This window comes from Natrix helvetica (genome assembly GCF_964273705.1).
Source record: "Natrix helvetica genome assembly, chromosome: 2".
Lineage (NCBI taxonomy): Eukaryota > Metazoa > Chordata > Lepidosauria > Squamata > Natricidae > Natrix > Natrix helvetica.
Window position 1 is genome coordinate 23,164,486 of NC_138552.1, and position 19,401 is coordinate 23,183,886.

Here is a 19,401-nt window from a genome sequence, read left to right on the forward strand (position 1 = left end):
ATCTCTAGCAACCAACGCCTCCTCTTAAAAAAAAAACACGTCGCGTCGCCCAACTTTAACAAGAGAAACCTTGGGCGCGAGCCTCCCACGTGACAGAGGGCGGGTTGTCACGTGGCTGCGGCTCGGAAAGTGAGTCACGTGATGCGTGTAACTGAAGCTAAGCCCGACCCCGGTTTTTCCCTATGGCCGAAGCTCCCTTTGCCGGTCTTCTGCAGCGGCGGCTCGCCGAGTTAACGGAGAGGCTGAACCGTTGGCGAGAAGGCGGAGAGTTTGGCGGTAAGAAGGGACGGCGCGGCTCACGGATCTGCCCCGATACGGCTCTCCTTGTTGCCGCAAAGTCTGGCTGGCCGCCCCCACGGCACGCCAGACCTTCGCATCCCGCGGTCTGTTTTTCCCCTTGGAGTAGAGCAGGCTGGATACGGAGGGTGGAAGAGCGTGTTTTCTTCACGAGGTGCTCTCTTTGAATGGGTTGGATGGGGAGGCCCTTCGTTTCTGGAGCAGCTTCCTTGCCGTGGCGTGATTAGAAATTTGAATCTTGCCGGGTTCACACCAAAGTCACTTTTCCAGTGTGGTCTTTATTGTTATTATTGTTTACCTCTTGGAAACCCCATAACCAGGACATGCCCAAGTGCCCTCTTGGAAGAATAGTTTTCTCCCTTCAAAAGCCTGGTTCATACATTGGGATAAACCTTTGTATGCTTAATTGTACAAGTAAAGGTAAAGGTTCCCCTTGCACATATGTGCTAGTCGTTCCTGACTCTAGGGGGTGTGCTCATCTCCGTTTCAAAACCAAAGAGCCGAAGACGTCTCTGTGGTCATGTGGCCGGCATGACTAAACACCAAAGGCTCACAGAACGCTGTTACCTTCCCACCAAAGGTGGTTCCTATTTTTTTCTACTTGCATTTTTACATGCTTTCAAACTGCTAGGTTGGCAGAAGCTGGGACAAGTAATGGGAGCTCACTCCGTTACGCGGCGCTAGGGATTCGAACTGCCAACCTCTCTGATCGACAAGCCCAGTGTCTTAACCACTGAACCACCCTATTACCGTACATCCTTGTCATCAGCTGGGGTTAAGCAGAATTCCAAGGAATGATAATGATGATATTATCTACAGATCATATACTTAAAGCATATAGGTAATCATCAACTTGCAACAGTATATTTAGTTACACTGACACTGAAAAAAGTAACTTATGACAGTTTTTTCACACTTAAAACCATTGCAGCATTCCCAGTGATCACGTGATCAAAATGTGGATGCTTGGCAACTAGTTTATATTTATGACTATTGCAGTGTCCTAGGGTCATGTGATCGTCTTTTGCGACCTTCTCACAAGCAAAGTCATTGAAGAAGCCAGACCCACTTAACAACCGTGTTACTAACTTAACAGCTGCAATGATTCACTTAACAATTGGTAAGAAAGGTGGTAAAATGGGGCCTAACAACATAAATTTTGAGCTCAGTTGCAGTCATAAATCAAGCAGTAAACAGTAAACCTGTAGTTTACTGAATGATTTGGAATGACTTGATCTTGTACTTAGTTATAGATCCTGTTTTGCAAACCACAGAAACTGGATACATTTGAATGACAAAATAACAAATATTGTAAAGCAATGTGTACTTCGGCATACACTGTTGTGTGTGGTCTCAGCAGCTCTGTGATTTGACAGCCCTGCAGTTTGACTGAGCAACCACTGGGGGAGAAAACTCTGTAAGAAGGAAGTCCTGTTCTATTCCATTTGTGACTTACAAGTTTTTTCTCCCTTTTTAAGATGAGGTTTGTTTAGTCTACCCAAGCAGGCCCTTGAGTACTTCAGTCTCAAACACTTTATGATGACTTTGTAAAAGCAGGTCAAACGTGTATTGGAATCTGTGGGCAAGACTCTTATACCCAGGAAACAGAATGTTTTTATAATCAAGTGAAAAGAAAATATAGGATCATAAAATTATAATTCTGAATTATAAAAAGACAATGTTTAAAAGGACCCAGTTGCTACACTTCACCAACTAAATCTACTGCCTAAATGTCAAATCATAAATTCAACTAACTTCTAGCTACTCCAACTTCCTTTAGAAGCCTAACCACAGGAGCAAATTGAAGCTATTATATGCCTACATATAATCCTTGCTTAACTATGGCAATTGGGATCAGAATTTCTGTGACTAAGCATGTGGGCATGAAGTGACTGTGAATATTAAACAAAGATCTCAAATGACCACAGCTTTTGACTTTCTCCAGCTTCCCACTTTGCTTATGAGAAGCTGGCAAGGAAGTTGCAAATCATGATCACATGACCACAGTAACTAGTGAGTGGTCATTACCCAAAAAACCCCTCTACTTGCATCTTGTGCTTGATAAGTATTTGCTTAAAACCACTATCCCCAAACTCTTCAAATCATCCACCTCTTCGTGAAATTGTCGGATTTTTTATCAACCACTAACATTTATTATATGAAAATACCTTAATAAATGAAAACTACTGCTTTTAAACTAATAATACTTTGAATAATAATCATAATGATAATCCCATTGACCCATGAGAGTCGATAGTGACCTCCATGGTGAACACTCCTTAAAACATTTATTAATATTCAGTTAAATTTTTCCATAATACCTTGGAACTTAGTTCCATTGTCTCATTTTTATGGCACTGTAATTCTCTCCCAGAGTCTGTGGAAAGCCAGGCTTCATTTCATCCCATATTGGCTTTGGTTCCAGATTGCTGGAATGCCTCGTTTCTGGTATTCATTATAATTCCAGTTCTGTTCACTGATTTGACCTTGCCTGGTTCATAACACTGGAAAACTGATTTTGGTCTCATTATTGTTTACCTCTGGAAACCCCACAAGCAAGATATGAAAGTTGTCGTTTTTCTTAGTTACACTTCTCTGGTAATAATACCCAGGAATTTGTGTATTCTTAATTCTTTCAGTTAATATAGAGTCATTGTAACTTGTAGCTTACTGACTGTAACCTACAGCTACTTTGTAAGCTCCAGTATTTTAAAGTAGAGCTTGTTTTGTAAGTAGGCATACATTGAGCTTGTATTTTCTGGCCTTCAGTATAGACTCAGATAATATGAATATTTTGCTATCATGCTTTGCTCTTGAAAAATAGTATAGCTAAGTTTTGATTGCATAGATATTTTTGCTCTGTTTCATTGAAATATCAAATGTCTTCTTTCGATAGATGCTTTCTTAATTCAGGCCTCTACTACCCTGGAAAACCTAACAGAATTTTCGGAAGAATCCGGGGACAACTACACATACTCTAGACTGATACAACTTTATACACAGGTATTATGAATTAAAGAATTTTCATCACGCTTGTGAATATGGTTCATTGAAATCAAAACATGTTTACTTGATCATGGAAGCTAGGGAGACATTCAAAACAAAATATGAAAGGAATATTGAACCAATTGATTGAATTATCTTCCCGGTAGTTTTTGAATTAGAATAGAGCTAAAATTAATAGCACTGGGAATAAAAATCAGGATTGTATGTTTAAATATGATTAAACCATTCCAACCTGTTTAACCTTTGAACTAGTTATTAAAACACTAAAAGTGAACTGGATGATTTAGGATTGTATATACATTCTGAGATCTTCATTGGTTAAAGCTGTTGTCGGTGCATTTTTTTCACTTGTGGTCACGTAGATGACACATTTTGCAAATAACATATTGTTCTAAACAGGTTATTAAAAGTGGTAAATGCTCGTAGAAGTTTTAAAAGCTGAAAAGGTTTGTGCATCTTTGTGCACCTAAATCCCCAACTTGGCAGCTTTTCAGATATGTGGATTTCAATTCCCAGAATTCTCCAGCCAGCATGCTGGCTGGAGATTTTTGACAGTTGAAAGTCCACATGTCTGCTCAGGACTACATATGTGTTCTGACCCAGCTACCTCAACATGACAAACCATCTGTAGTTAAATAAATGTTCCCTTTATTAGGAGTACCAGCACCTAATACAGCCATATTTATTGGCCAAGTTAGGAAGGTCCAAGCAGGCTGCATCTAACAAAACCTAAACTCTTCTATCTCTTTAAAGGCGCTATTAGATATCACGTATTTTGAAGAAAACCAACTTGTTGATGAAGAGTTTCCAGAAGAATCCTCTCTGCAGAAAGTTGAGGAACTAATTGGTGCACTTTCCGAGCCAGAAAACCTGGTCAATGAAAGTGGTATTTTCCAAGAAGTAAGTATTAAGTCAGCCATGCTCATTCAAATAGACTTTTTGTTCAAGAATAGGATCAGCATTGATGATCAACATTGAATAAAGCCCTTCCCTTATCAAAAAACCTGCCGATCTTTCATTCAGCAATCATACCCAGCAGTGTGTTTCTCTGTTAGATCGGTATAAGCTAGCTTAATGTCTGATTGGCTTTTGTGTGGCACTTAACTTCTTTTTAAAATTTATCAAGTAGAAAACAGGTTTTTAATATTTGGAATTGGTGTTGTAATACCTGTGAGTGCCATGTGCCACATAACACTTTACTTTATGCCCTATTGGTTTACAAATAATAAAGAGTTTTTAAAGTGAAAGATGACCAAAAAAATAGAATAGCTTTTTCAAGCTATCACGAGGCTGGCCTTATTGAACTTTTAAATATTTAGATTTCTAATGCTAACTTTTTAATATATATTTTAATATTTTGACCATATAATGCTACCAGTAGGTGAAATTATATGATAATGCAAGATATTTGGAAAGGATGCTGATCCCTATTTTATAGGAATTTGCTCTACCTACATATTTGAAGCATCTGTTCTTCCCTTTTATATGAAGCTCAAGTTTTTTCACTGATGGGCATCTTTTCCTAGCCGCTTGAAGTACTTGGAATTGAGTTGCTGGAATGCCTTTATTGGAGAAGAGGAGCTTTGATCTACATGTTTTGCCACACAGTTAAAGGAAGAAAGGAATGGCTGAGGAAGGAGACTGACTTACTTAAAAAGGTACATTTTCCCATTCCATCACAATAAAAATATTGCCTCTTCCTTCAAGAATAATGCCTATTTTTCAAAATAAGTTCCAGGTTCAACTACTGTGCTTCCCCAAAAATAGGGTCTTATTTTCTTTTGACCCCTGAAATAAGCACTTGGCCTTATTTTCAGGGAGGTCTTATTATTTTTGATGTGCAGGAGGCGAGCATGGTCATCTCATGGCTGTTGCTGTGTTGCAATATTTTCAGGGAGGGCTTATTTTAGTGCATGCACGCAAAAGCCCAATTGGGCTTATTATCCGGGGAGGTCTTCATAGACAGGATGCCAAATGAAATTTGGACTATGAGAGATTGACAATTCTTTAAATATTTTTCCTGTACAAATAAAAGGCAGTGAATCAAAATGTATGGCTTAGCATAGATTGAGGTTCCCCTCTTGTTCCTTTAAACCAGTGTTTCTCAACCTTGGCCACTTTAAGATGGGTGGGCTCAAAGCTCCCAGAATTCCCTATGCAGGATGGGGAATTTGGGGAGATGAAGTCCACCTATCTTAAAATGTCCAAGATTGAGAATCTGCTTTGTAGTGTAGACCTGATCATGACAGAAGAAGAAATACTGTGTGTTCCGCAAATATATGGATTTCAACTCCCAGACTTCTCTAGCCAGCATTCTCTCATTGCAGAGAATTCTAGAAATGTAAAAGTCAAACATCTGAAGGATGCTCAGGTTGAGGAAAGTGCCATAGTTTTTCAAGACAGTGATCTCCCTTAGTAGAAACTGCTTCCTGTATTTACTTTATTCTAGAGTAAACAAAGATGCATTTTGGTGTGAACTTTTAAGTTCTTTATAGAGGAATACAGCTTGATTTTTTAGTAAAAGTACAGTACCAGATAATGTCAAATAAAGTCATATAAAATTACAAAAATTAAAATCGTATTCATTTTATTAGATTTTTATCCCATCTATTACAAGTTATTCAAGGTGGCAAACATAATGATGATATCAGTGGCTTAAATTCCACCTCAAGCCTGATCAAACAAGTCCTTATTGCTAAAACCTTGTAAGACACAAATACTTGGCTTAGTTATGTATTGATAGCATCCATCAGTACATTGCTCTTTTTTATCGAGATTCTTATTTTTGAGTCTACTGATAAAGTAAATAATATCACTTTTATAGCATGGAAATTTGTTCATGTGTTTCGTAAAGATTGTTCTGTTGTGAAGATTATGTATTGAAAAGCTACCTTAAATGCCATTTATTTTTCACTTCAGTTCCTTAAGGAAGGAATCCATTACTTGATAAAGATGCTTGATTTTAGATGTTCCAACAACCCAAATGAGGAATTTGTAGTTCAAGATAGAGGCACAGCTATATTGGTCAATGAAGGTAAGTGTTCCATATTAATGCTTCTTCTTAGAAAGAATTCCCAGCTGTACATTGAAATAAAGGCACTTTTTAGAGAAATCTGCTAAATCTTGCAAGCTGGAAGCATTTATTAGCAGATTATTTTCAGATGCTTTAGGTCTCATTTTCTCTCATATCATCCATGTAAAATAACCCGGGAACATGGGAATTCTGTAATAATTATTGCTTAATACAATTATTACTTCATGCATGCCCTTTCTTATTCAAAATCCACCCTCACTCTATCCTTTAATTTCCCCACTCCAAAACCTCTCATTATCTTTTCATAGCTTTCTTTAGAGTAAAGCTTTCATGGTTTTTGATGAAAGTTTTCAGTTTTGTGCAAAAAGTGAGGATTTTTTGCCAATTACACTGATATAGAATGAAAGCTGAGGAGAGAAGGGGGAGAAAGAGAGAGAAATTTGGAGAAATATAATGTAAATGATTTAATTAGTCTGGTTGATTTCTATGCTGCAGTCTTCCCAGCTGCAGCTCACTGCTATGACATTGCATTTTGACTGCTAGTAGTGATGGAGATCCTGTTCCCAATTGTTGTCATAACTTGAGGACTACCTGTAGTATGAGAATGCATGTTTTAGTCTCTTACATATCACCTTTACATTCATTATGATAACGTAATGGAGGCTTTTATCTTTTTAGATACTAGAAAGGGTATGTGTGTGAATAACTCTAACCAGACTTAAGGTTTGCTTGATACAAATGACACCTTCCAAATGTTGTTTTCTTTTCCCTCTGGCAGGTATTTTTAGTGATACCCACCTGTTGGCAATGATGTACTGTGGAGAAATGTGTTACTGGGGGCTGAAATACTGTGGAGATCAAGGCACAGAACTGCATAGAGAATTACCCTGCAGTTCAGAAAACATCATCATGGACTTTCAGGAAATTGGAGAGAAAATGTTAACAAAATATATTACAGTGTGTGAAGGACCTTTAAGATCACATGGTTGGGATACAAAGAATGCAAAGCGCATATTGGAATATTTTAAACAAGTGTCATCCTAACTGACATAAGCAAATGGTGCATGTACTGAAAACAAGTATTAAAGTGAAGAAAATTATATAAATCTATGAAGCAGAGGTGTGTGTCTTTTAAAATGAGCTAACAATAGTGTGCATTTCTTGATTTCAATTGCACAGAAATTGTTGGATCTGTAATACAAATTACTCTGGAATAATTTCATAAGGGTTAGAGGGTAGAGATAGATTTTAAGTAAGAAGCAGCTATGGATTGTACATGGCCCCTCCAAGCCCCTACTCTTGTTGCATTCCCAGGAGTTCCTGAAATTTTTATGAGGGTTGGGAAAAACTGCCAAATACTTGTGCTGCAATTTTCTGCCTAATTTGGGTGGTAAAAAGTTTGCTTAAAGCAGTGTCACTTTTTTGAGGAAAGAAATGAATGTCAGAAAGGGGAAGAGCTGAAAATGTGGTCCTTAAAGCAAACTTGGTCTCATTAAGCAAATCAACTGTCCCCAACTGGTGTTATTTGCCAGAAACTGGAAGTAAGTCTCAGAAACCAGCAAGAATATTGCAGCCATGGTCATGTCATCGTGGCATGCTGCTAACAGTTATAAAGGTGAGCTGGTTGCCAAGTGCCCAAATGACCACAGGAGATGGGACAGGCATGTGTGGCCATCATAACTTTGAACTATCATTAAGTAACCAGTTGTAAATCAAGGATTACCTGCAGTTGTGTAGCAGTAATAAAGTCAGTGCTCAGGGGTGCTTGAAACCTTGATGGATTTTTATTTTCAGGGGGTAGGCCGCTAAGATTTGTCTACATAAGATAGAGTAGGAGCCTTTATTAGGATTATGCAAAACACCCAAAAGACTCCTTGCAATGGATGCTAGGAGGAGACTCTTCAGTGCTAAAAGTGGCCATTTCCTTCAGAAGCTTATTGGGCTGTTTCAAAAATTAACCCCGGCCGTTGAATACAGATGCACAGCCATGGAGTTTTGCTGATGGCCCCATCACAAAGCTTGAAAGCTGACTTTCAAAGCAGCCATGCCAACCTTCCAAAAAACACTGGCTGCTGAACATTTCAAGGAGTTGCTTTGCTTGTACTAATGGCCTCTGTCCTACCCTCCTAGCTCTTCTATCAAGCTACCAAGAGATTCCTCATACGCTCGGTCTTCACTTCCTATGGTAGGATGGAATCACGTCATAATCCAGGGGTACATTAGCTGCAGGGTCCCAGTATCCTTTGATGCTTTGTTGCTCTGGGTACATAATCTCCATTTTGCATTCTTCTCAGACTTCTTTGCCATAGTGTTAAAAGTAAACTGCGCTGTTTAATGTAGCTTTCTATGACATTTTTTAGAGCTAGAGATGATGACTCTGCACAAAGTATTAATCCCCCAAGACTTCTCATTCAATGGAAAATTATACGGAATGACATGTCTTTCTGGCTAAAATGGAAAGAAATACATATTTCAGTATTTGGGGTTTTTTCCCCACATTTTGTTTAGTGGATTAGAAGGTTTCAGTAAATTGAAATATAAAGAAATATTCCATGAAACGTGGCCAACGTCCTGAGAACTGGTAAAGGGACTGAAACGAATGCAGCATTTCTTTTTTTAAAACAATCCTCAGCATCATTCAAGACACACAAATACTTTGGACCTATTTCTTATAGCTTTACTCTGAAAACTACTGTAGGCCAATAAAACTGCACAAGCCGGAGGCTGAGCATCCTTTTAGGCGGGGCAATCCCGGCAGAGGGCGGGACGCCCGGAAAGGGAAACGAGTTGGCTGATCAACCCCAACATTGCCACCTGCGGATAAATCACCGGCCAGGAGAGAGCGCCGAGAGACCGGGGCTGAGCTCCTCCATCGGTCCGGACCGCTAACTCCCATCGCCCCCAGCCAAAGCCGCCCTGCAGCGTAGGGGGAGCCGAAGGCAACCCGCTTCTTTTCGCCAAACAAACCAGGCGTAGCGTTACCATGTCCGCGAATGCCGGCGGGGACCGGTGCGCCTTGGAATGCGCGCTGCGCAACAGCCTCCAACACCTTCGGGACAAATGGGCGCAGCGGGCGAGGCTGTGGAGAAACACCGATTGTGCCCCGTGGGAGCAGGAGGAGGAAGCGAAGGGGGCAATGGGGATGGACGCGACCCCGTCTAGCGCCCTGGAATGCCTGCCGGTAAGCCAGCGCACCAGTTCCAACGCGGCCGCTTCCCGTTATGTTGGGGGGTGGGGATGGAGAAGTTCTACGTTCTTCCGCCACTCCCTTTCACCTTTTCATTGGCCACAACGCTTAGGGGGTGGGGTCCTGATTCAGCCAATCGCACTCTTGCAGAGTCATTGGGGCGGGGGGGCCGAGTACGGTATATAAGCTCCATTCACAAGAAAGTTGCTGACCTTAAGGCTTAAGCGAAGGTGCTTTTCTTTCGGAGGCAAAGCAGTGGGAGGATGCGGGGAATGAATTCAGAGCTTGTTTTCCAGCTGACATTTGCTCTCCAGATGAAGTCAAATAAGGCACCCCCTGTGTAGCATCTCAGATCTTCGTGTCCCCAAAATGAAGATGATGTAGCTCAGTTGGGTGAAAAAAACTGAGATCTCCGATTTCTCTCACACAGTTCTAAAATCCTGCAGATGTTAACCCGCGCTGCTTTTATAGCAATAGCACTTATAACCCGCTTCACAGTGCTTTTACAGCCCTCTCTAAGAGGTTTACAAGTCATCATATTGCCTCCAACAATCTGGGTCCTCATTTTACCCACCTCGGAAGGATGGAAGGCTGAGTCAACCTTGAGCCAGTGAGATTTGAACTGCTGAATTGCAGCTAGCAGTCAGCTGAAGGAGCCTGCAGTGCTGCACTCTAACCACTGTGCCACCTCAGCTCTTTGCCTTGGGAGCTTTCAATAAAACTTTGTGATTTTTCTTGAAGTCACAGGTTCTTATATTTTTTAGAAAATCAGCTGGTTTTTTTGGCTGAACTGCATTTTTATTGTCTCATTGACAGATCTATGTGAAATTATACATCATGTCCTTTCTCACACCAAAAGAGCTGATTTATTTGGGAAGCACCAACCGCTATTGGAGAATAACGGTCCAGGATCCCTTGCTTTGGAGATATTTCCTCATTCGGGATCTTCCTTCTTGGAATTCCATAGATTGGGAATCCCTCCCAGATGCAAAGATATTTAACCAGCCTTTTACGGAGCTAGATAATATTGGCCCCTGCAATTTCATGGCAGCGTAAGTATTTGATCATCTAATGATGAAAAGTAAAGTAACAAATTAATTCCATGCACATTTACTCCAAAATAAAATTCATTTGGTTTAATGAAGCAAAGCTTCATTGAATATTAATTGCTTTGCAGGCTCTCATTTTCAAGTGTATTTTTAAAAACTCATTAGTTATACTGTATGGCAAGTCTTAACAGCCATTCATTTAGCAAGCATTCCAAGTTATAACAGCACTGGGGGGGGAAAGTGACTTTCAACCACCATCCTCACACTTATGACCATGGCAGCATTCCCATGATCACATGATCAAAATCGAGGAGCTTGGCAACCCAGCATGTCCTTACAATAATTGCTGCATCCTGGGGTCATGTGCTCACCATTTACATCCTTCCCAGGAGGCTTCTGGCAAACAAAGGAGAAAACTAGATTCTCTTTCAAATCATGATTCACTTAACAATTGCAGTGATTCACTCAACAACCATGGTCATTAAGATTAGGCGCAGCTCACTAACCCCCTTGCTTAGCAATGGAATTCCTGGTTCCAGTGATGGACATAAGTTGAGGACTACTTGTATGTAACATAGCACATATTTGGTATCATTTGTCTTTATCCAACTATATTATGTTATGACAACTATACTGTATTATACTATGATAATTTCCAGTGGTGTGATACAAAATTAACATTTTACCACATTTTGTATTTTTTTTCTAGCCAATTCCTCTCGCCCACCCCCAGGGACATCAATTTATTTATTTGTGTGTTTGTTTGTTTGTTTGTTTCATTTCTACACTGCTCACCTCATCTCAGCAACTCTTGATCAAGGATGTCAAACACAAGGCCTGCTGGCCGAATCCGGCCTGTATGGCTGTCCTGGAATATGTAAAGGTCCAGCCCACATTGCTTTGGCCCAGTCTACCCAATGCAAAGAGGAGACATCAGGCCAGCATGGCTTCGGCCCGGTCTACCGAGCGCAAAGAGGAAACATGCCAGCAGTTTGGGGAATGGTGCCAAGCTGGTCATGTCCACCCAGTTAGCCACTCCCAGTGAATGGCATCAAGCTGACCACACCCACGGAGTTGGCCACACTCACCCAGTCACCCCCCCACCAGGTCAACCACAGCCCTGATGCGGCCTTGAGTGAAATTGAGTTTGACACCCTTGCTCTAGATTCTTATGGGAGAAGCTGCTAAGGAAGTAATACACTATGTAATACAGTAATACACTACAGTAATACACTATGTTTATTGAGCTTGTCAACTAACACTGATTGCTGTTTATTTTTTAAATGCAGGTATAATAAATGCTGTTCGTTCCATAAACGTTTTTTGAAACCCAATAGGACTACGTATAGCACCGTGTCTTCTTTTCTACAGTCACTGATCACGCAGGCAGAGCCTTGCTTTGCTATGTTTGGGCCTGGTTTGGAAGATTTGGATCAATCTTTGGTATACACAATGATGGCAAGTCCAGACATCCTGCCACTAGCTGGCATGCCTTCTAGACAAATACAGGGTAATGTAGTTTTCTTTTTCGCTTTTGTTTTATAAAGTTTGTGAGAATATAAAATGAATAAAACTAACACAAACTAATATTAAGAATGAAAGAAGAAAATAAGAAAGATAAAACTGCAAAAGTCAAAGAAAAGGGGGACAAATGAAGAAATGACTTCCCATTATAAGTAGAACGTAAATTTGTTTTACGTTTTAATTTATTTAGCAAACATATAGGCATTACTTTTTTATTATTTGTTTGGTAAACGTAGAGTATGTGCTGCCTTGCTTAGAGGTGATTCAAGGCAACGTATAATCATAAAAACAAGCTAAAATGTTAACATAATAAACAAGGTTAAAATTGGTTTAATATTAGCAAAATGGGAAGGAAGGGAACATGATGCACCCAGGAAGGAGATGGGATCAACCTGCTAATCACCTTCAGGATAATATGCCCCCATTGGCAACCAAGGCCAATTGGCAGAACCAATTCTTTAGGCCCTTTTAGAAAGCCAAAAGGATGGGCGTGAATCTAGAGGGGTAGAATTCTTTGACCAATGGGATCTGTGGTGGTGCAGTGGTTAGAATGGGAGTATTGCAGGCTAACTCTGCCAACTGCCAGCAGTTCAATTCTCACCGGCTCACGGTTGACACAGCCTTCCATCCTTCCGAGGTCAGTAAAATGAGGACCCGGATTGTTGGGGGAAATATGCTGACTCTGTAAACCACTTAGAGAGGGCTGTAAGGCACTATGAAGCTGTATATAAGTCTAAGTGTTCTTGCTATCCACAACATGCCTATTCTCCCGGTGTGGGTTGGCAGACCGATCCTATTGGGGCGATATGGTTCCTCAGATAGCCTGGCCCCATGCCATGCAATTAATCTCTTGCTATATTGTTATAGTATGGTTTACATTTTTTCTATAATCCAGACTTTATTTAATGGCATTTTAGTCTCATAGGATTTAGTAATATAGACATCTCTGAGGCTAAAAATGCTGCTTGTCCAAAAGAAGGTGTAAATAAGTGTAATTTTAAATATTGTGAGAATGGATGCCAGGTGACAAATTGTATTTATATATTAACTTATAAAATGTTAGACGCAGAAAATCAGGAGCCAGGAGAGAGTTCAAAAGCAGCATGAGTTTATTTTTCCATGCAACCTATACACAAGAATCTGATCTACTAACTTTCAAGGAAACTTGGTGCCAATTAAAAGTCAACAAACTTCAAGGTGGGCTGGACTTAGTTTCTTACATGGGTGTAACAACTCCAAACTGATGTGTTTGACCCCATCCTCAGGTTCAGTCAGATCACCTCCTACAGAAAATGCTGCAGTCTCTTATCCATTAGATCCCAAAATTGTTCAAATCTTCCATGAAAACATTTTATCCATTTAAGACCATGTATCTAGTGTCAGTTTAGTATGAGAAAGGAGATTTAAGTCATTTAATCTTACAATTAATCTTAGTTACAGTTTTCAGGTCAATATAATAGAAAGAGGAAATGCAGCAAATCTTCCTCAACCAAGGTGTGGGCATTTCTCTGTAGATTTTTAATCATTTAATGATTAAACATTTTTAATCATCTCATCCGATCAATTACATTAACTACAATTCACAGCTGGAACACATTTTCAGGCATCCAAAAATAATTAACTTTAGACATTTGTATGAACCAGAATACATTCTTCATTAAAAGCCGATGTTCTAATTTATACACTGTGTTTATGTTTATTTTTCCTCTAATAGGAATAGGCTCTGGAGTCACATTTAATTTGAATGGCCAGAACTTTAACATTCAGACACTGTATTCAAAAACTAGGTAAGATTTATTGAGCTTGTTCTGAGGTAAAGTTAATTTCAAAAATTTGTTTTGAGTTCTTGGTGTTCTCTAAGCTTTGAACAACCTTTCAACAACCAAGCTGAGAGAGCACTTTGAACGCTGTAGTTCAATCCTGAGCCATAGATAATTTCTTCTTTTGAAACAATTATTTGCCTAGGAGGGTTTTTTAAAGAACATTCCTAAATATGATCCTTTGCTGGAATTAAGGGTCATATCATCATATTTTTCGAACAACAGTTTTCTAGTGGCAAAGATAATTATTTAGTAGTACATCAGCTAGCCTTGAAGAGACCACATTCTTCTTTTAGAGTTAGTGACGGTGAATCTTTTGGGCTCGGCATGTTAAAAATTCAGAACATGTGAATCTTGATTCTACTGGGGGGATGGATCACACACACAGGGGAGAGAGTGGGAGAGAGAGAGAGAGAGAGAGAGAGAGAGAGAGAGAGAGAGAGAGAGAGAGAGAGAGAGAGAACGAACAAAAACAGAGAAACATAACAGAGTAGTATTAATTTATTTAAATTTCTTATTGAATAATCTTTTTTAGAATGCCTGTCTAAGGCAGTTCCAGGTTATTTGAAGACTAAATGCTTTGAAGATGCTTTTGTGTGGCCTTGCTGCCTCCAAAACAGCAAGAAAGCACACCCCATTCTCACATGCTTTTTGGAAGCTCCAGGTGAGACCCTGTCTCAACTTCCAGAGAGACCAGAGTCCTGGCATGTTGCAAAAAAATGACATTGCATGTTATCTGTGACACATGTGTCATAGGTTTGCCCTCACCGTTCAAAACCATTTGCCATCAGATCATTTCAATCAAGGCTGTAAAGCTGGAGTAGGACAGGGATATGAGACTCATTCAAGGGTTATCTGGTGACTCTTGCTCCCCTCCACAGTTGTGATCAATTTGTAGTAAATTAAAATTAGTGAGTTTTATGACTGAGCGCCAGATTGATGTAGGGGCTGGCACTAGGCTAGAAACTGGAAGACCAAAAAGCCTTAGGGATGAAGCCATCTGGGTGACTGTGGACCTGTCATTCTCTCTCAGATCTAAGAAGAAGAAAGAAATGGCAAACCCCTTCTGAAAATTTACCAAGGAAACTGCAGGGATTAATCCAAACAGCCACCAAGAATCAACACTGACTCTAAGACACACACATTGAGAGAGAGTTTTGTAACTAACTAAGGTTGAACTAAGAGTTGAGAGGAAACTTAAAATACATTTTTAATGTTGGATATGTTTATTTTCCACATTGATTGTGCTAATCCCTCTTCTCCCCCTTCCCACCCCCAGCTATTGAGACCCCTCATACATTCCATAAGATCCACATCTGGCCACCAATCCCAAAATAACTTATGCAGCCCTGCTTTACTTTTTCCCAGAGTCTTTGAAATAATTAGTGTCTTTTTTTTTCCAGAAAAGAAAGACAAAGAGACAAAGCAGATACAAATTCCATCAATAAGATCTTCTACGAAGTGAGCAACATAGATGGGACAAAACAATGTAAGCTCATTGAACATGTTCAGAATGTGTGCAGGGTAGCCAATGGATTTATCTACGTTGCAGACGCAGAGGATCATAAAAGTAAGAGTTTTTGAACGATGCTGGCATTTGTCCAAAGGATGATGTTTAAAGGTGCATTAGGCAGAGGTGAATAAAAACAACCGTTTCCCTCTTTGCAGGACACAATCGCCAAATTGAATTTGATCGGATGTCAGCAATGCTTGATCCCACACTTGGGCCTTCGGCCAGACCTCTATTGATTTTGTCTTGCATTTCATGTGCTTCAAAGGAAAGGATTCCTTGTGTTTACCTGGCAAATCAGCTGCAACTAAACCTGTTGGACCGACCATGGATGGTACCTTAATTTTTTTGAAGCTATATAAATTATCCAGTGGTGGGTGTCAATTTATTTTACTGCCCTTTTGCTCATGCTCATGTTTGCGTGACGCTTTTGCGCATGCAGTGAAGCATCCAGGCGGGGGGGCGGAGCCTCCCACCACCGCCACTATCGCTTCACCCGATCCGGGATGAGCCGTCAGAAACCTTTGAAATGATCTAAGTATATATTACAGGCACACATACACATTGCCAGAGTAGTTTATGTAGCTCAAGGTAGAAACCTAGGCCTGCACTCAAGCCTATAATCTAAAGACATAACAGATAAAGAAGGAAGGAGGATAGATGGAGAAGGAAGAGGAGGAAAAATCCGTCAAATACCAGCTTTTAAACTGATACTGAATATAATGAACGGCTAGTGCCGAATCTGTTCAAATGATCTGAAGCGGCTGTGATTAATGAAAAGAGCCAAGAGCTCAGCTTTATTTTGCTTTGTTCTCCCTCTCTTATTCAACCAAATTTACAACACAATACAATACAATAGTAGAGTTGGAAGGGACCTTGGAGGCCTTCTAGTCCAACCCCCTGCCTAGGCAGGAAACCCTATACCGTTTCAGGCAAATGGCTATCCAACATCTTCTTAAAGACTTCCAGTGTTGGGGCATTCATTTGTCTGAAACGGTATAGGGTTTCCTGTCTAGGCAGGGGGTTGGACTAGAAGACCTCCAAGGTCCCTTCCAACTCTGCTATTGTACTATTGTATTAAATGGAATGGCTTCTGCTACTTCATTTTAAAGCATATTTTCCTGCACTGTAGTCAACTTTTCATTACATAATTGATTGACAGTAGGTTAAGAAGGCATATTTCCCAATTCATATAATTAATTAATGTAATTAAGTTTTGTGACTGCTACAAGATGTGGTAGAAATGGCTACAGAATTTGAGGGTCATTAGGATCATTAAAACATTTTTTTAAATTCTTTGAAGGCAATTGTAAACTCCACAATAATCGTTTCAGTTTTGGATCTGTCTTTTTCTTGGCTTTTTCAGGTTCAGGACATCGAAGCTGCCACACTGGTGGGGCTATTGGATGGAATTCAGTGGCTCCTGGAACATGTCAAACATTAAAATCCATAATATCCAAGTCAGTTCTAATAAAAAATTATCTGTCTTACATGGCCAAATATGATGAGGGTGTCATTTAAAGGGTAAGATGGGAAATCTTTCTCAAGATTTAATGGAGACATAGAAATAAGGAAAGAAGATTATGCAATGACAGATGTAATTCCTTTACATGTGGTCTTTAACTTATGACTGAAATTGAGCCTGGAATTACTGCTAGCTAATTAACTCTTTTTGCACAAGTATTTCTTTATGTTAAGGAAGCCACACCAGTAATTCCTCTTCAATCTTTTATGGCAAAATAAACATCAAACAGCTCTTGAAAATACATTCGCCTGTTTTTCCCCCCCATCAGTTTTTATTTTATTTTTAAAAAAAATAAAGTATCAATGAAGTATCTTAGGTTTAGTTACAATTTTGGTCATACAGTAGTAGCCAAAATTGTGGAAACCTTTTGGGAAAAGTGTATTTTCTAAAACTAGCTAATAACATCACTTGTTTTGGAGTAGTATCATAAAATTATATATCAATAGAAAGATAATTTAATCAAGAATGTAGTGCAATAACTTTTATGAAGGATTTGCTATTAGAATAGCAATTATAAAGAAGAAAAGTGAAACGAGATATACAAAAATTATCACCCTAGAAAAAATGAGATATACAAAAATGAGATATACAAAAATTGTCACCCTGTCAGTTAATACTTAGTTGGGTAACCTTTAGCATGAATTACAGCCTTACAACATCTTCCCATGGAATGGACCAAGTCTATTAGTTCTGCAGCTGTTATAATGTGTAACCAAGATTGAATGATTGCTTCTATTAACTGGGTTTTATTGCTTCTGACTAACAAGTTTCTTTAGTCGACTCCATAGATTTTCAATTGGGTTAAGGTCTGGGCTATATCCAGGCCATTCCATCAGTGGAAAATGATCTATCTTGAAACTCCAAAAAAAAAGTGGTGTTATTAGCCATCAAACCTCAAAAACACACTTTTCGCAAAAGGTTTTCCACAATTTTGGCCACTGCTGTATGTAGCCTTGGGGAGCTTCATAGTAATATTGAATGGTCATTAGGCAACATCATAAATTAATATCTGTATGGCAAATTATTTAAAACATGCATTTAGAAATTGTCTTAACTGCAACTCTTGCAGATTACACCATCGCACTGTTGATCATTTTTGCTTTCTATATGTGGGGAAAGCAATGGCAGTATCTGGAGGGCGGGGTAAAAAGAGGGACCAGCCTAGAGTCCCTATGTAGCCAAAATGAACTAAGGCCAAACTTCCTGAGCTATCGTTGACCTTAATATAATTCTAAGCAGTGCTGACCTTAATTGAGAAGATTCTTGTGCATAGGCGTGAGTGTCAAATTCACAGCCCACGGCCCAGATCCACTCAAGGGATGCTTAAATCTGGCCCACGGGGCCATCCTGGAAACAGCAAAGGACCAGCCAGTGGTGCCTCTGCCAGCAAAAACAGCACGTTTTCAGCCGTGATGACCTCCTGCAGCCCTCTGCCAGTGAAAAAGGAGCCCGGCCCCAGCTCCATTTTCACTGGCAGAGGGCTGCAGGAGGCTGTTGTGGTCAAAAATGGAGCTTTGCTGGCAGAACTCAGGCTAACTCGGGCGCCCCCAACATGAGTGACGTCAAGCTGGCATGCCCACCCCAGGCCCCCAAGATCAAATGCAACCCTGATGCGGTCTTCAATGAAATTGAGTTAGACACGCCTGGGTTATAGCAGTCAATCAGCTTGATTGAAACTTCACGTCTAGACTTGGCCTTTCATGCCTGACAACATACTAACTTGTAACCATTAAGATAAAGAAGACAAAACCAGGTTCCTAATCTAAGATCTGCCAAAGTGAGAAGGAATCATAGCTATGTAAAAGCAATGTTCTCATAAATAGGGATTTCTCTGGGTTCCTAAGTTATTTCTCAAATACATCATCACATCATCCATAGGTGCTGTCCACCAGAGACCGTTTCTTCCTTAAAAATATTCCTGGCAAAGATTCTGCCATCTAGAATTATGATCAAGACCCTGATGACGATGTGCTATTAAGCCACCTCCAGAGGCTCATGTTCATATTATCTGTTGCTAGTATAATACAATACAATACAATACAATACAATACAATACAATAGCAGAGTTGGAAGGGACCTTGGAGGTCTTCTAATCCAACCCCCTGCCTAGGCAGGAAACCCTATACCATTTCAGACAAATGGCTATCCAACATCTTCTTAAAGACTTCCAGTGTTGGGACATTCACAACTTCTGGAGGCAAGCTGTTCCACTGATTAATTGTTCTAACTGTCAGGAAATTTCTCCTCAACTTCTAAGTTGCTTCTCTCCTTGATTAGTTTATACCCATTGCTTCTTGTCCTGCCCTCGGGTGCTTTGGAGAATAGCCTGACTCCCTCTTCTTTGTGGCAACCCCTGAGATATTGGATCATTTCTCCCCTAGTCCTGCTTTTCATAGTCAAGCTACTTAGAAATAGTAATTTTAGTCCCATTTGTGGTCTTAAGTTGAAG

The 19,401-nt window shown here is 39.9% G+C and overlaps 2 protein-coding genes across 2 annotated transcripts; both read left to right on the forward strand.

Annotated features, from left to right (window-relative positions):
• Positions 1–135: 135 nt before the first annotated feature.
• RIMOC1 (RAB7A interacting MON1-CCZ1 complex subunit 1) lies at positions 136–7,454 on the forward strand. The gene is made up of 6 exons (XM_081940096.1): positions 136–276; positions 3,194–3,300; positions 4,057–4,203; positions 4,830–4,961; positions 6,223–6,337; positions 7,116–7,454. Exons 1-6 carry the CDS (start codon positions 183–185, stop codon positions 7,379–7,381), a joined length of 861 nt encoding a protein of 286 aa, XP_081796222.1. The 5' UTR covers positions 136–182; the 3' UTR covers positions 7,382–7,454.
• Positions 7,455–8,938: 1,484 nt separating this feature from the next.
• On the forward strand, positions 8,939–16,954 carry FBXO4 (F-box protein 4). Its single transcript, XM_081940093.1, has 7 exons — positions 8,939–9,518; positions 10,341–10,576; positions 11,863–12,083; positions 13,812–13,884; positions 15,321–15,487; positions 15,586–15,761; positions 16,794–16,954. Exons 1-7 carry the CDS (start codon positions 9,321–9,323, stop codon positions 16,869–16,871), a joined length of 1,149 nt encoding a protein of 382 aa, XP_081796219.1. The 5' UTR covers positions 8,939–9,320; the 3' UTR covers positions 16,872–16,954.
• Positions 16,955–19,401: the final 2,447 nt, after the last annotated feature.

Coding starts and splice junctions, on each gene's coding strand:
- FBXO4 (XM_081940093.1), top strand. CDS start 9,321: ATGTCCGCGAATGCCGGCGGGGACCGGTGCGCCTTGGAATGCGCGCTG. Junction 10,577..11,862: donor CCCTGCAATTTCATGGCAGC/GTAAGTATTTGA, acceptor TTTTAAATGCAG/GTATAATAAATGCTGTTCGT. Junction 15,488..15,585: donor AGACGCAGAGGATCATAAAA/GTAAGAGTTTTT, acceptor CCCTCTTTGCAG/GACACAATCGCCAAATTGAA.
- RIMOC1 (XM_081940096.1), top strand. CDS start 183: ATGGCCGAAGCTCCCTTTGCCGGTCTTCTGCAGCGGCGGCTCGCCGAG. Junction 4,204..4,829: donor AAAGTGGTATTTTCCAAGAA/GTAAGTATTAAG, acceptor ATCTTTTCCTAG/CCGCTTGAAGTACTTGGAAT. Junction 4,962..6,222: donor AGACTGACTTACTTAAAAAG/GTACATTTTCCC, acceptor TTTTCACTTCAG/TTCCTTAAGGAAGGAATCCA.